We start from the raw sequence: 15,232 nt of genomic DNA, 5'->3' as shown, positions 1-15,232 counted from the left end.
GGAGGGACCCCTGCCGCTTGGGTTCGGGCTCGGGCTGCCCCAGGGGAGAGAAAGCAGGGGGGTGTCCCTGCATAGCCCGCACCCCCCTGTAGAGTCCCCACATATCCCCCTGGTTGCTGAGCCCAGGTGCGCAGGTGTGGGAGCATCCTCGAGGCTGCCCAGGTGGCAGGGAGGACATGGCGGGGTCAGGCGGCACCCCTTGACCCCTGCGCCCCCAGGCTGCAGCTGGACTTGACAGGCCGCGCGAGCGCCCGCTCCTGCTGGGTGATAAAAAGTTCATGATTCGGCCCCACATTGAAAAAGGTTGGACACCCCTGCTCTAGAGGGTCTCTAGTCCAGCCCCCTGCCTGAGGCAGGATCTTCTCCGTCCAAATTGTTTTATACAAACAAACCCATTGTCCAGTCTCTTAAAAAACTATAGTCAACCCTGACACAACTACAAGACAAAAAGCCCTAAACTGCCACAGATAAAACAGGGGTGAGGGGTAGCACAGCACTCAATGCCTTCTGGTTCGAGGATTGTTATACTGTGCTTGAGAGACTCAAGGAAGAGGGCCATTCTCCCCTGCTACAGATGAAGATAAATCCTCCGCAGTCCATACTAATTAACCAGGGGGTAAAGATCTTTCTTGACTCCAAATATGTCAAGTGGTTTGACCCTGGGCAAGACCCCAGGATCTTCTGGGTTTAAGCCTCAGCAGGACATGCCAGTCAAACTCCCCAGCCCTGGCTGCAGGAAACACTCAGTGGTTCAGAGGAAGGCAAAATAACCCTGAAATGTAGCAGTTGCAAAGGAAATAAATTTCTATTTATGACATGGATCAGTGAATACACTGAGGGCTCGTATACACATGTAGAGAGACTGCTCCAACATCCTATAATTACAGTGCGTTGGAGCAGACTCAGTTAATTGAATCTGCTGGAGTATGGGATTAACTGTGCTCCAGCAGCTTCCAGCATAATGCGCATCAGTGTTCCTGTGCTGAAAAATGGCAGCAAGGGGCTTTAAACTAAAGCTCAGAGATGTGCTAAATAAAGCCTTGCCCCCTCTGCCCCCCGCCTCTCACACACACCACAGCCTCCTGGAGCACATCTGTAAATGCCCTCAGCATGTAGAGAAGGGCAGATTGCTTCAGAATCACAAGTGATATTGAAAAAGCCTTTTAAATAAATCCTCCTTCCCCTTAACGACCCTTAAAAGAGGAGCAACAACATACAACTTAGTGAATTTTACTTGATAAAAAATGAACAATGTTGCAGTGCACTGAAAATCCTTTAAGGATTCACGAATAACTCAATACTAGTAGGTAGATGCTAGCAAAATACCCATGAAATACCCACTGAAAATTCACGTAGACAAACTTGAGACTACAAAACCACACTGCATTGATATTTTGAGTGACTGTGTCTGCCAGTTTCTCTAAGGTAAAATTTCGGAAGTTAGAGTGAGATAAAATCCAGATTCTCATAAACTACAAATACACAGGTAAATGGATTTCTATTATAACCCTGTGGAAATGCGAGTCATGTGTGTGTTTGCTTCATGTTTCACTTGGGTTCCAGCGGAGGTGGTTCCCTGTAGGGTTTGGATAGAAACTGACCTGATATATGAATTGCTGATTCTTTCTCTCGGTCGAGGAGGCTGTTCCTGATCCAACAGGACAAGTTCGGGTTTGAATCTCCATTTATGACAGCAGAAATTTCTGTTTCAAACAGGCCATTTGCCCTTGGGGATTTGATTTCAGAAAGCGATGCTATATGATATCCCTGGGCATTTCTCCACAGCACCTGGGGCTCTGGGTACCACTCAGCTGATCGACATATCACGCGGATCCCTCCCTTCTGGTAATCCTCCACAGAGATGATAGGATTAGAGCCTAAAGCTAGAAAAGAAAGAAATTATATTTCTTAAATCTATGAGTCAATTTTGTAAAGGACTGTGGAAACCTTGTTTTCAAGAATTTCTAGATATTGCAGAGCAGGGCAGCAATTCTATTAACAACTATAGAGCCTAGATATTCCTGGATGTGATAGCTGAGAAATTTCATCATCAAATAGTCACTGAGTCAATAACAAATTATGGTCATTGAGATCTGATTTTGGTAGGTAATGAGGGTATTATAAATGACTGTAGCCTTCAGGCACAGGCTGTAGGATTCAGGGACTGAAACTCCACAACACGAAGTGCAGACTCTGGACCCAGCACAAGCCTAACGCATTAAGTTTGCATTCTAGCCATAAGCAAAGTGTAGCTAGTTGGAATCGTACTACACGATAGTGTGTTTTTATTGACCGAAGGCAGACATGAATAATTGTTGGTTGCCTTTAAAGATAATTTTCTGCAGAGCTACAAAGTATGGCTATAGCAAAAGTCCCAAAAGCCTGTTTCTGAGTGATCACAGAATGAAATGAACCTTTGCAGACATGACGTCTGGCAAAGGAAAGAAAGCAAATGGCATGTACAGCTGAAGCAGATCAGATTAAAGGGAGCACAAGGGCTTAATGCAGGTAATCCCAATATATGACATAATTGCTTCATTTTATAGTAATGATTAATGTAACTAAATTTATTGGATATTCTTTTATAATAGATACTTCTGTTCAAGTGTCTTAGATGTGAAAACAAAGCAGCCTCGTCAGTGAAACTCCAAATTAGGTAAAAGGAAAGGCATAAGAAATACTCCCTTCCCGGGTGTGTACATTTCATAGGAACATAAATCCCAACCAATTGAAATCATCCAAGTCCACAACAGAACTGGTTCAGTTCAGCTTCTAAAGTTCCCATGAAACAATGAAATTTGAACACAGGCAATCAGAGAACCGGTAGTAGATTATTAGAATAAGCCATATTTATAAAGAGAGGGTAAAGGCTGGAGGGGGGCGCCCCCATGACTGACTACAGATTGACAGGGTTCAAATTAAAAGAAAGAAATTATATTTCTTAAATCTATGAGTCAATTTTGTAAAGGACTGTGGAAACCTTGTTTTCAAGAATTTCTAGATATTGCAGAGCAGGGCAGCAATTCTATTAACAACTATAGAGCCTAGATATTCCTGGATGTGATAGCTGAGAAATTTCATCATCAAATAGTCACTGAGTCAATAACAAATTATGGTCATTGAGATCTGATTTTGGTAGGTAATGAGGGTATTATAAATGACTGTAGCCTTCAGGCACAGGCTGTAGGATTCAGGGACTGAAACTCCACAACACGAAGTGCAGACTCTGGACCCAGCACAAGCCTAACGCATTAAGTTTGCATTCTAGCCATAAGCAAAGTGTAGCTAGTTGGAATCGTACTACACGATAGTGTGTTTTTATTGACCGAAGGCAGACATGAATAATTGTTGGTTGCCTTTAAAGATAATTTTCTGCAGAGCTACAAAGTATGGCTATAGCAAAAGTCCCAAAAGCCTGTTTCTGAGTGATCACAGAATGAAATGAACCTTTGCAGACATGACGTCTGGCAAAGGAAAGAAAGCAAATGGCATGTACAGCTGAAGCAGATCAGATTAAAGGGAGCACAAGGGCTTAATGCAGGTAATCCCAATATATGACATAATTGCTTCATTTTATAGTAATGATTAATGTAACTAAATTTATTGGATATTCTTTTATAATAGATACTTCTGTTCAAGTGTCTTAGATGTGAAAACAAAGCAGCCTCGTCAGTGAAACTCCAAATTAGGTAAAAGGAAAGGCATAAGAAATACTCCCTTCCCGGGTGTGTACATTTCATAGGAACATAAATCCCAACCAATTGAAATCATCCAAGTCCACAACAGAACTGGTTCAGTTCAGCTTCTAAAGTTCCCATGAAACAATGAAATTTGAACACAGGCAATCAGAGAACGGGTAGTAGATTATTAGAATAAGCCATATTTATAAAGAGAGGGTAAAGGCTGGAGGGGGGCGCCCCCATGACTGACTACAGATTGACAGGGTTCAAATTACATGGAAAAAGAAGCAAATTAGGACTGTAATTGAGGATTGGGATTTCAAAAGAGAAGGGTTTATTTTAGGAGAACAGCTGGGCTGTTCCAGTCTAGCAAAACACAGGCAGAAAGGGATATGTTTGCTCTATGTAACTATATTGGGAACTAAATATGACATACGATAAAATACTATTTAGGCTAAAAGACAATATTGATCCAGGAAAAAATGTATATAACTTGGATGTCAATAAATTTAGGCTGGAAATTACAAGGTCCTAAGCACTGAGATATCAAGAACAAAGGAAAACTAACTGCTTTTGAGATGTTGCTTAAAATTATTAAAATGCTGACAAAAAATGAAACATGTTTCTGAAATGTGAATAAAATTCAAATACAGTCTCTGATTGTAAAATAATTCATACATAGGTTCCATGAAGTTGGCATATTAAGAAAGAGAAAAAACCTGAAAACCATGCAGATATAAACTGACAGAAGCCACTGACCTGCTACCTCCAGTTCTATTACAGCTTCTTCATCATTAATACCATCAGCAACAAGGCAGTGGTAGTGCCCTTCATCTGAAGGCCTGATATTGACAATCCTCAAGGAAACATTTCCATGTGTGAGGCCATCTTTCCAAAACGCTGTCCTTCTCTTGTATTCTGGCATCTGTCCTCCAAAATCATCTCTCCCATCACGGTACAGATGAACATAATTTCTAAACTCAGACCGGAACCACCTCACTTCCATGTTCTCAACGCTCATGTTGGGGGACAGGTGGCATGGCAATACGATCTCTTCCCCCACAAGGGCAGTGATTGGCTGATCAGGTCCAACAACTGTAAACAGGGCTGTAAAAGATACCAAAAACACCACAAAGTAAGCTAAGAAGTCAAAAGATAAATCCAACATACTCAACATGAGTTGGATACCAACCTGGCAGTTTCAACCTGGACTTGTAAAATGACACATAACTGAAAACAAAGCCTTGAAATAGAGAGGGCTGAGCAATTTGAACTGCAGGTGACTGCCCAACCTAAGAAATTCAGTGTCTGTGAAAGGCTAGAATATCCTGAATAAATACAACATACATATTTTCTTGTCATAGAAATGTCAACATTTTTCACTGGACATTGTCCGAACATTGTATCCTGTAAAATGTTTTGGTTCCTTGGTGTTTTAATTACAATATGGCATGAAGTACAAATATCAGATAATTTAAATGTCATGTAAAAAAGAATATTCCTCCTCAAAATTGGTTTTGAAAAGCCAGTGGAGTGACAAGAAGGAGGATGTTAGGATACTGCGGTAATGAGGAGCATAGAAGCGCATAGAAATATGAATATATGATCCGGCGATAGATAAAGAGCTATTCTGTATGCCTGGAGAGAAAGAGGAAAACTTTTTATATTAGCTGTATTTATTTTTTCTTCCCACACAATGATGCTGATCCAGTCTTGAACTCCTAACTATCTTTTCCATTTGCCAGGAAAGACTAGAATTGGTGCAATGTGTCAATAGAAAACTAAATAAACCTTTCAGCAGCAGGAGAACACACATTAATATGGAGCAGATACCTACCTGATTCCACCTTGCAAATATGAAAAGTAATGAAGAATGTGAGAAAACCAGGCAGCGATGTGGAGACTCTGGAGATTTGGCACAATAAGTGAGGCATCTTCTTCACTGAAACTTGATCCAAAAGCACAAGGGGAAGGCAGAAAAGTATTCACCTGGAGAACACAGAGCGCTGGTTACCACCTTTGTGTACTGGATGAGATAGCAGGAGGACAGCACGTACAAGTATACAAGGGAAACAACCTTGGTTTGAATAAACTTATGAAAGTGCACAATTAAAACAGCAGCTGAAACAGAAATTCCAGGGTTATCCCTGATAACTCCCTCTTTCAACTTTCCCTAAATGAAAAATCATGTGTTGAGTCAGGTGATGATAAAGAGTTTTCATTACATTTTAGGCTATATTAAATGAATGAGATCTAGAACCATAATACTGTGCACTGTTAAAAAAGAAAACGTGGGGTTCAGATACAGTTACATGCCAATAGAGCTGTTCAAGGCACCATGAAATTTGTCCTCTTCAAGCTCTTCATAGTACTGCGTATATTGATGTGGCAAAAGTGGGGAGTGTTGACCATCTTGCACAAAGAGCTGTATGCTCTGCAGTGTGGAGATGGTGTTTTGCAATGTCTGAGAGTGTCCAACAGTTTCACAATCCTTCGCTATTTCCAACAGGCCAAGAAGCCTAAAGGAGTTTCACTCACAGACAATGATGCAATTATCCCAGGGCTCAAGTGTTAGACAGTCTGGTGGGATAACTGACAGAAAACCAAGACTCATCAGGAAAAGTTGCTGATATATTTGGTTACTGTGCTTGGCCATGGAAATGCAAGCTGTGGTTTTGACAAAATGAAATGAGTGGAAATTAATATAGAATAAGATTATAAATTAAGTGTGTTCCTGATTATTTCCTCTGTGGATATTCTTACTTCAGAATAAGTGTTTTGTCATGTACAGTTAATTGGGAATAGTTATTCTGGAATCACTCCCCCTGGACAGAAGACCTAAATTGAGTGTTTTAACTTCCAGTCAATCAAAATGGAAACCCATTTGACATGGCTTAAGACATATATGTTATGAGAAGGCTTTCCACTGCTCTGTAAAACTGGTCACAGACTTCTGCTAGGTGTCTATTCAATCCAGAACAGCAATATAGACACAGCAATACAGACATCACCTTTTGTTGCCTTTGTGATGCCATACACATTTTTATGGTGGCACAAAGCAAAAGCAAATAGACATTCATACTATATGTCACATTACAATGTGTTTGCCAGAAAAGGTAGCAATAATTCGTGATGCTTTATTGTGGTGGACGTCTATTTTCTTTATGGCAGGAAAGCACAGGCAGTCTGGAGCGTCCTGCACTCTCCAGCCACCTCAGGCAGAAGGTCTCACTCTTGTGTGCCTCTGGATTTTCCACGCAGGATGAGACCTGTCAACCTCGGGAGTGCCTGCATGGCTTCCCTGCTTCCAGACATGTGCTTCCAGGAGCTCTGGGGTGTGACTCTGGAAGCTGGGAAAGTTAAGGTTTCCCACTTCCAGATACTTGCCTGTGGCAATCTCTATTTTAATATTGTTCTTAAGTTGACTCAAAATGACATTTCACAGTTTTTATAGGAGTTACGAAACCACAGCACATAGGACAAAATCCTGTTTTGCCTCATAGACAAGTAAGTGGCACATAAATGTCTCTTTTATGAGTATGAATCTAAATGTCATTCTACTTCACTTTTTTTATATTACAGAATCACAATTATAAAAATACTTAAATCCACTACATGCCTACACTGAATATGGGTAAATTGTATAGCCATGCTCAGTAGAGCTACATGGTATCATCTCTGGAGGAGTGTGGTAGCAGCTGGTGTCCTGGAGTAATTCTGTTTTATACGGCATTACCAAATAGTGGACAACAAGCCTGATATGTCTGTCACAAGAACCAATAATTCCTATTCTTTTCCTTCCTCATCACTGAAGTGGCTGTTTTTTAATCTTCCCAACAGTATTTTGGCACTTCTGTGCAGTGGAAATTCTACAGCTTGATGCATACCGTGCCCTTGTAGACATCTGTGTACATGCATACTTGGGTGCATGCAGCATGAACAAAGTGGTGGAGGAGCCCCCTATATCTTACCCCAGCAGCTGAGTGGCTGCAGTCCTTTCCTGGGAAGGGGAGGCTCAGGGTCTTGGCCGCTCTTGGCCAGTCTGGTTATAGCATCTGATGGAGTAAACTGTTGCCTACGGAAGCCCCCAGTTAGTCTCAGCTGCCATCACCTCCGTTAGCAGGTGCTATCACTACAGCTCTGTCTGCACAGCTGTAGAGGCAACAGCTCCCAGTGTAGACAAATAACTGATCATACAAAGTCATTTGAAGCCCAAAGCAGTCTTCCTTCAGGATAACCAAGTAGCAAAGTAATCTGTATATTGATGTGGCTACACTATTCCCAGTACTCAAACTAACGCATTTACAGCTACATCTGATATCTTCACCCTTTACTACCAACTATGGTGTAGATGTACCTTGAGTTAGGTACAGTTAGGGTGAGCCTAAAAAACAGTCAACAAATCAGCCTCATGAATTTTGAGCTGCTTTTCCTGTGCTGTGCAGGAACTGCCTTCTTTTAGCCGGAGACTATGTAATACCCAGAGCCAGGTCTGGATCTCTGCCCCACCACAAAGAAGGGGCAATGCATAGAGCTGCCTGCCCCCTGCCTAAGACCTTCAGAAGCTGCTGTGGGTTCAGTGCGAGAAGCTGTGGAAGAGATGCCTCCCATGTGGACCTGCAGGGCTCCTAACACCAAGTCTTCAAAAATCATGAGTCAGGTGCCCAGAAATCATGGGATATTCCTAAAAATCATGGAGAGATTTCTGCCACCTGAGACCTTAGCTTACACTGGGATAATATTCTCTAGCTTTTCTCTGGGGTAATGAGGATTAGAATTTCCTGTAAAACACAAACAGCTTAAAGCAGTAAATATCATTTAATAGCAGGAATTGAGGAGCTTAGGCTTTAAGAAAAGCATTATCTAATTTTATATTAGTGATTTAGCAGTAGAAGTGGGCAGCATTATAATACAGTTTGATAGAAGATGACAATTAAAACAATATAAGCTTTGTTTCACGTATTCTTACCATTTCCCTTCTAGTTTTGTTATGCAACCTTTTCAAACAAGTTCTTGTTTCAAATACTTTTGAAGTGAAAAACATGCACGGCTGGGAATCTATAGATTTCCACTATTTGCCCTCTATTGATTCTTAAAGGGCCGTTGCTACCGTGGGCTGGAGCTAGGGTGGTGCTGTGCTCTTCCCTGCAGGGGACTGGGCTGGGTTGCACGTGGGGTGAGAAGCAGCAGCACTGGAAGGGAGGCTATGTGGGGGAGGGGGCTGCAGCCTCCCCACAACTCCTCTCCCAATGCTACTGCTGCCCACTCTGAGTGCAGCCCGGCCCAGTCCCTGGCCCCAGACCTTAGTGACAGCCCACCCTTCCCCACCTGGGGGGTACGGCACAGAGCCAGGTGCACATGCCCCATATGCCAGCCCAGGGAATGGACAGTGATGGGAGCTGCTTCCCTGTCCCCATCCTCCCTGTACTGGCAGCAGCTCTGTCCCGCACCCTGCCCCAGCCTGGGTGGGCAGCGCCTGCCCCAGCTCCAGCCCATGCCCCTTCCCCACTCTGTCCCTCACCACAGGGGCCCCCATCTGCCCCGCCCAGTGCCCTTTCCCTTCCTCCTCCCCTTCCACTATAACAGCCTTACCAGCCAGACACTACTCTTCTAGCTGCTGGGCTGCATATTGGAAATCGGATCGGTGTCGGCTGATATGCCTCCTTAAAAATCAGCTATTGGTACTAGCCCAAAAAATCTGTTTAGGTGCACCCCTATTTCTTTCCATTTAGTTTGGGTGTTTTGTGGGGGATTTTTGTTCTTGTTTTAGGTTTATTGGTTTTGGTTTGGGGTTTTTTTTTACTATTACATATATCTATAAAGTATATTGAGTGCAATTAATTTTGAATGTAGAAGTAATGTAGTTTTTGAATAAATAATAAAACAAATTGTCAGAGAATCATCTAATCATTGTATAATTACATTACCTAAAAAAGTGGGATCTATCAGAGAGCATAAAAGGTCTCCTGAATGTTTATTAACCAACAGAAGTTCACCTACCGGACTGATCCTGCTGAGAAGTTTTATGCTGTCTTCTGCCTCCAAAAGCTGCCTTTAGTTTTGTCAAGAAACTTGGAAAAAGCTCTTCAGGATGTCAAATAGCAAGTTCCATGCTTACATCTCACAGTAAAATAGCTACAGGGTTAAATTGTAGCTTTTCTGTCCAGTTTTTAAGTTTCAAACTTCTATATGCATTTTCACCTTGCAGCATTTGTTACATCGGAAAGCGAAAGGAACAGCAGCTTCCTGGGCAGGGCACAGTCTGCTGCACATGCTCAGACACGAACTTACATGTCCAGGCTGCCAAGGAAATAGTATTTATTTTATACCTATGCAAAAAGTGCATTTTTGCCACTTTATGTGATCAAAATCTGCCATTTATACTCACAAGGGGAAACAGGAAATGCTCCGTGTGTGCTAGGGACTTTTAGCTTCCTCCACAAAAGTCTGGCTGTAGGAGGATTTCTTTCGCCTTAGTAAAAAGCATTTCCTGGCACAAACTCATAGTGAGTGGGAAAATTTGACTGGAAAGGAAAAAGGGAACAGAAGTCCCAGGGAAAGACAGCATTGACCATCCATTCAATATAGTACCATGATTTAATATAGTACCAGTATATATGTACTCAGGCAGGAGCACCACAGCCAAAAGGGGTTTTCTCACTTTTATAAAGAAAAGTGGGATTTGTGGTACAGGACTCTGCAGGTTTCTCATCAGGTCTCATTACTTCCTATTCCTGCTTCCAGATGCCTCAGGGATTTGTAGATCAGAATCACAGCCCCTAGAAATCTGCAGTGTTGTTCCCTTTTGCTATTCATTAGTATTAGTATAACATTTCCTATTCAAGCAATACACTACATTACACAATACATATGCTGCAGTATAAACTTGGATTATTGTTAGTCATTCTCCCTGAGAAGTTTCTTGCAGGTACAGAATATAGCCAGTGTGACTACCTGTCCCCAATTGGGTGGAATAGTCCTGAAGTGGGAACATCAAGTCCCGGTCCCAGGCTGCATGACCCCAGGCAGCATTTGTCCCGGACTGGCAGTGTTGTTCAGAGATTCACCATGGAAAGCGGTTTCCCCTTGCAAGTTTAGGGTTCTGCCCTGCAAGGGGCTGCTTAGGGCAGCTGGGAATGGGACACGGGGTGCTACATGCATGTCTGTTCCTGCACACATGCATGTGGCTTGGAATAATCCCAGGCGGCATGGAGAGCTGCTCCAAGCAGGTAAGTAAATGGAGGGCTGCATAACGGGGCTGGGGGCAGATTGAGGACCACCCCCGCCAGTGATGGAGGCCCTGCCACTATGTGTTCCCCCAGAGCGGCTATGGGGGGACACAGATTTCTGTGTGGGGCAGGGGCATATGCAGGCTGCCTGCTGCAGGCTTGGGGCTTCCCACCCTGCTGTCTTCCCCCTGGGATCCCTGCACTGGACGTGCTGCCATGTTGAGGTGCCCCCCAGCCACCCAGCAGCAGGAGGGGTGGCAGTGGCAACAGTGTGGAGTTGTGCCGCGCACTACTGCTGGGCGGGCAGGGGGTGCACAGCTGACACAGGGCTTCCAGGGGATAGGCAGCAGGGCAGGGAGCCCCAAGCCTACAGTGGGCAGCCTGCATCCACTCCCACTCTGCTCAGCTCTGCTCTGGTGGGCGTCGGATTTGCGGGGGAGAGACAGGTATGTTTCCTGCTTCTCCATTTTGAAAAGGTGGTCACCCTAGGTACAACTGCCTGTTTTCTCCATGGATTAGGGTACATTCTGCACAGGAGAAACCTGTTTAAGTCCCTCCAATGATTCCCATTGTACTTGTGATGCCATGTTAAGCCCCTGTTCCTAATCTATAAACTAATTCATGGGTGCATCTCCAGTTACCTTGATGTTCAATTTTCACACTGGGAGCATCTACACATGCAAATACTGTGGGCTGGGTTTACTCTAGAGTAAATTATTCTAGAGTAAACCCATCTGGGCAGGCGTTTACATGTGCGGTGATGCAGGACCAGATTTGCTTCTCCTGGCAGCAGTCGCTTCTGCCCAGCTGGCCCTGTACCAGCCCCTGCAGCAGCCAGAGGGAGCTGGAGGTAACAGCTGCAGCTGCCTGTGGCCATCTTTAAAAGGCAGCTGCATGTGCTGCTCCCTTGCCAACTGCTTTCCTGGCCCAGAGAAGTCTGCAGGGCATGGAGGCAACACGTGGCAGCTCTGTCATGGCATCCTCTGCCTACCAGACCATGGCTGCTCCACCCTGAGCCCCCAGGAGTCACATCCACTGCCCCGGGTTCCAGCTCATCACTGTGCTTGTCCTGCTGCCCCACCACAGGGACTGCCTACTAGCCCAGGTCAGTCTTGGTCCTGGCAGCACCCCCACCACACTGCCACCACCTGGCTTGGCTACAACACTTATCATGGATGTGGGAGACCTGGATTCAAGATCTTCTACCTGAAGAGATTCAAACCAAGAGCGCTCACCTCCCTGGAGACCACTGGGGTCTTCTGTTGAAGTGGTGCCACTTTACAGTAAGGAATAAGACATTAATTAGCCCAGATGCAGGGGGAGAAATAGTGAGCATGCCTTTTACCTGTTGGTTAGGGTATCTGGATAGCTGTGGGGGGGCCTGGACACCTGTCCCTGCTCCATGGACTGTTTAGGTATTTTACAGACTGACAATCGAATCTCCCAGACGGCGCTGCAGGAAATCTCCCCTTCAATGGAGCTTTCACACAACGGGGAATGATTTCACTGGGAGTTTGGAGCAAGGTTTCTGTTACAATTATGTAATGAAATCCTTCCTTAACCCATGACCACAAAATACACCCTGCTGGCTGCCACAGTGTGGTGCCGTGTGATTTCTTATAGTTTTGCATCCACAAATTGCAAGGCAGATTTTGGCCCCCACTGAGGACAAATATCCATCCCTGTGGAGCAGTACATTTGAACAGCTGTTTAGACTCACAGACTTAAGTCCCACTGATTTCACAGACAGGATTGGATACAATCTTTTATTTTGAGCCTGGAAATCATCTGACTTCCCCCATTTCCTTTAAAGGGCATCTGAAGCAAAACTATTCAGCCCCCCAGTCAGAGTAAAATGCTTGCAGAGAAAAAAGCTAGGAAGTTATATGCATGGCAGCTGGGTTTGGAGCTACATATATGGAAGTGATCTTCAACTGGGGTCCCACAGTATCCTGAGGTGTCTCAATATACTTTGAAGGGTGCCGTGGGCAGCAAAGCACATGCCTGTCCCTGCCCAGCTGCTCCCCGCCTCCCTGTCCAGACCTGAGGACCCATGCAGGCTCCTCCCTGATTGGCTGCTTCTCTTCCCCTGCACCCCCGCCCCCCAGCCTCTGTGCAAGGAAGTAATAAAAAATAGTTTAAAAAATGGGGTGTCAATCAGCTCACAAAAGTTATAGAGGGGTGCCTGGAGTCTAAAAAGGTTGAAAACCATAAGTAGATATCATCCTGTGTGCTACATACACCACGGGTTTTTTTGCTATAAATCTGTCTTTGACTGCCATGAAAGCAGGGCTGGGCCCTGAATTCTCAAATAAAAAAGCATCAAAGGAAAAAAATGTTGTGAGTTCAAGATGTGGTAACCATCTGCTGTAATATCACTCCAGATTATAATCTGAATTGTAACTGGAGATAAATGATTCTGCATACATAACTGATCTGATGTTTATGTAAAGCAGAAAATGATTTATCACAGGAGTAGCTAATTTGGTGTTATTAAAAGTCTGTCAAGCAATGTGATCACTACTACCAGTTAAGAGCTATTTAAAGAGTTATTAAGCAATTACATTTCACTTACCTTTCAACCTAAGACAAAATGTACAGTGTTTTGACTGTGCCCAGCCCTTGTAAAGTCCTCATTCTTTGGTTGAGATAATTTACATTTCAAAGGAATATTTCAGCTTATCAAGTTGCACATCTAAGTCTGGCCATAGAAAACCAAAGCAGTTTGCTTGTAGCCTTTCCACACAGCATTTAATACAATTCTCTTTGTGTTTCAAACTGAAAAATGTCTTTTCCTCTCTCACCAGTTCCGTATTTCAAAAGCGAACATCACCAAGTCACTGAAAAGTTGAAGTCTTTGCAAATGATGTCATGTGAGGAGGGCAGGGTATATCTTAAAGCAACACTCATCTTGCTGCTAAACTGAAACTGTTACTAGGAGACTCATGTATTGTGATGCCCTATAAATCCTGAGGGTTTTTTACTTAAAAATACAACTAATGAAGTTGCCATTTGGCCCAAGCAGTAGAACAAAATTTCACATCCTGCCAGGTTGCTTTGTTGTGGGGGAAGAAAATTCATGATGGGAGCTAAGTATTTCCTATGTTTCTTAAGAAGAATCCCAACGTTAGCTTTCCAGCTGCTTAAGCAGCACTTTTAAAATTGATGCACAAATTGCAACTACCCCTGTGTTACCCCTGTGGTGCAGACAAGTACTCGTGAGTGACTAGACTGAACATGCACAGCAGGCTCTGAACTAGACAAGCATGGCTGCAAATGCATGTCCGTTCCAGTGGTGTAAGTCCAGCTAAGTCGACAGTCCAGGAGACTGTCGTCATCCAGAAAACCATGACTAAGGGTTGTTAGAAGCTGGAAGAGGCAGAGGGCCCTGCTGTGTTTTAGCTGTGATGGCTGGAAAAATGTGAGATAAGGATTTTTGTGTGTGATGGATTTTAGTGTACAGTTAGGAGGGGCAGAATCATAAAAAGTGGGTGTTGGAAGGGACCTCGGGAGGGCACATCTAGGCCAAGCCCTGCTCAAAGCAGGACCATCCCCAGCTAGAGCATCCCAGTCAAGCCTTTGTCTAGCTGGGTCTTAAAAGCCTCAGAGAGCATAGACAAGCTTTGTGGTATGAAGTAGCCTTCCTCAGGAAAGCGTGGTCATTTATGAGGTCCTCTCTGGTACGTTCCCGAAATGTTTCAGTGGCACAGCTGGAGCGCAGACAGGGTACCTTCCAGCTAGAACCAGGGGTAGCTTCTCTCCCTGGTAAATGAGGCCTGTGGGAAACTGAGCATCAGGGCATCGGTATCACCAGTGAAAAATGCCACCCGCCCCTCGTCGCAGTCCAGACAGACCCAGCTCTTTCTGGGTACCTGGCCCAGGAGAATCCAGTTAGCAATGGTGTAAGCCCGGCACTCCCCCCGCCAGTGATCCACAGCCCAGATCCCATCCTCAGGACATTTCTTAGGCCATTCCTTCCTCTCCACAGACTCTCTGGCACCCCCGGAGCCCACCGTTCTCCCACATCCACCACCTCCACTTCCCAGCAATGTCTCCCTGACATGAATCCCGCAAGGCCCAGCACAAAGGGAAGATTATCAAATCTCTCAGGATCCTTGGGCAGAGAGGGATCCTTGGGCCATCATTTATGCAAACTGGTCTTTTTAAAATCAGGTCAAGGGCTGACTAATTAAAAGACATATGGCTACAAATGAACTACTTTTATGCCTCTTTTTAAATGATGAGTCATTCTGGAGATGCCTTTTTTACTTCTGGCTATGCTACAGCCATTTTGCGAGTCTTTCCAGCATTTTTAGAGATCAG

The 15,232-nt window shown here is 44.2% G+C and overlaps 1 protein-coding gene across 4 annotated transcripts in view; it reads right to left on the bottom strand.

Moving 5' to 3' along the window:
- LOC112548564 (butyrophilin subfamily 1 member A1-like) overlaps window positions 1–13,731 on the bottom strand; it is an 80,812-nt gene extending 67,081 nt beyond the window's left edge. For 2 of the 4 annotated variants that reach the window (XM_025194700.1, XM_025194702.1), the window contains exons 1-3: window positions 9,681–9,923; window positions 5,518–5,669; window positions 4,687–4,787 (exon numbers count right to left, since the gene is read on the bottom strand). In XM_025194700.1, the coding sequence (XP_025050485.1) occupies window positions 4,687–4,787; window positions 5,518–5,614 (198 nt within the window). In that variant the 5' untranslated portion in view covers window positions 5,615–5,669; window positions 9,681–9,923. Of the gene's footprint in view, window positions 1–1,601; window positions 1,884–4,439; window positions 4,788–5,517; window positions 5,670–9,680; window positions 9,924–13,484 lie in introns of those variants that run through there. The other 2 variants (XM_025194703.1, XM_025194701.1) reach the window with 2 other exon arrangements.
- Between the last annotated feature and the right edge of the window lie 1,501 nt (window positions 13,732–15,232).

Source organism: Alligator sinensis, unplaced genomic scaffold, assembly GCF_000455745.1.
Source record: "Alligator sinensis unplaced genomic scaffold, ASM45574v1 scaffold1006_1, whole genome shotgun sequence".
NCBI classification, from domain to species: domain Eukaryota; kingdom Metazoa; phylum Chordata; order Crocodylia; family Alligatoridae; genus Alligator; species Alligator sinensis.
Note: the sequence above shows the minus strand (reverse complement) of the source record. Positions and strands in the feature narration are given on the sequence as shown.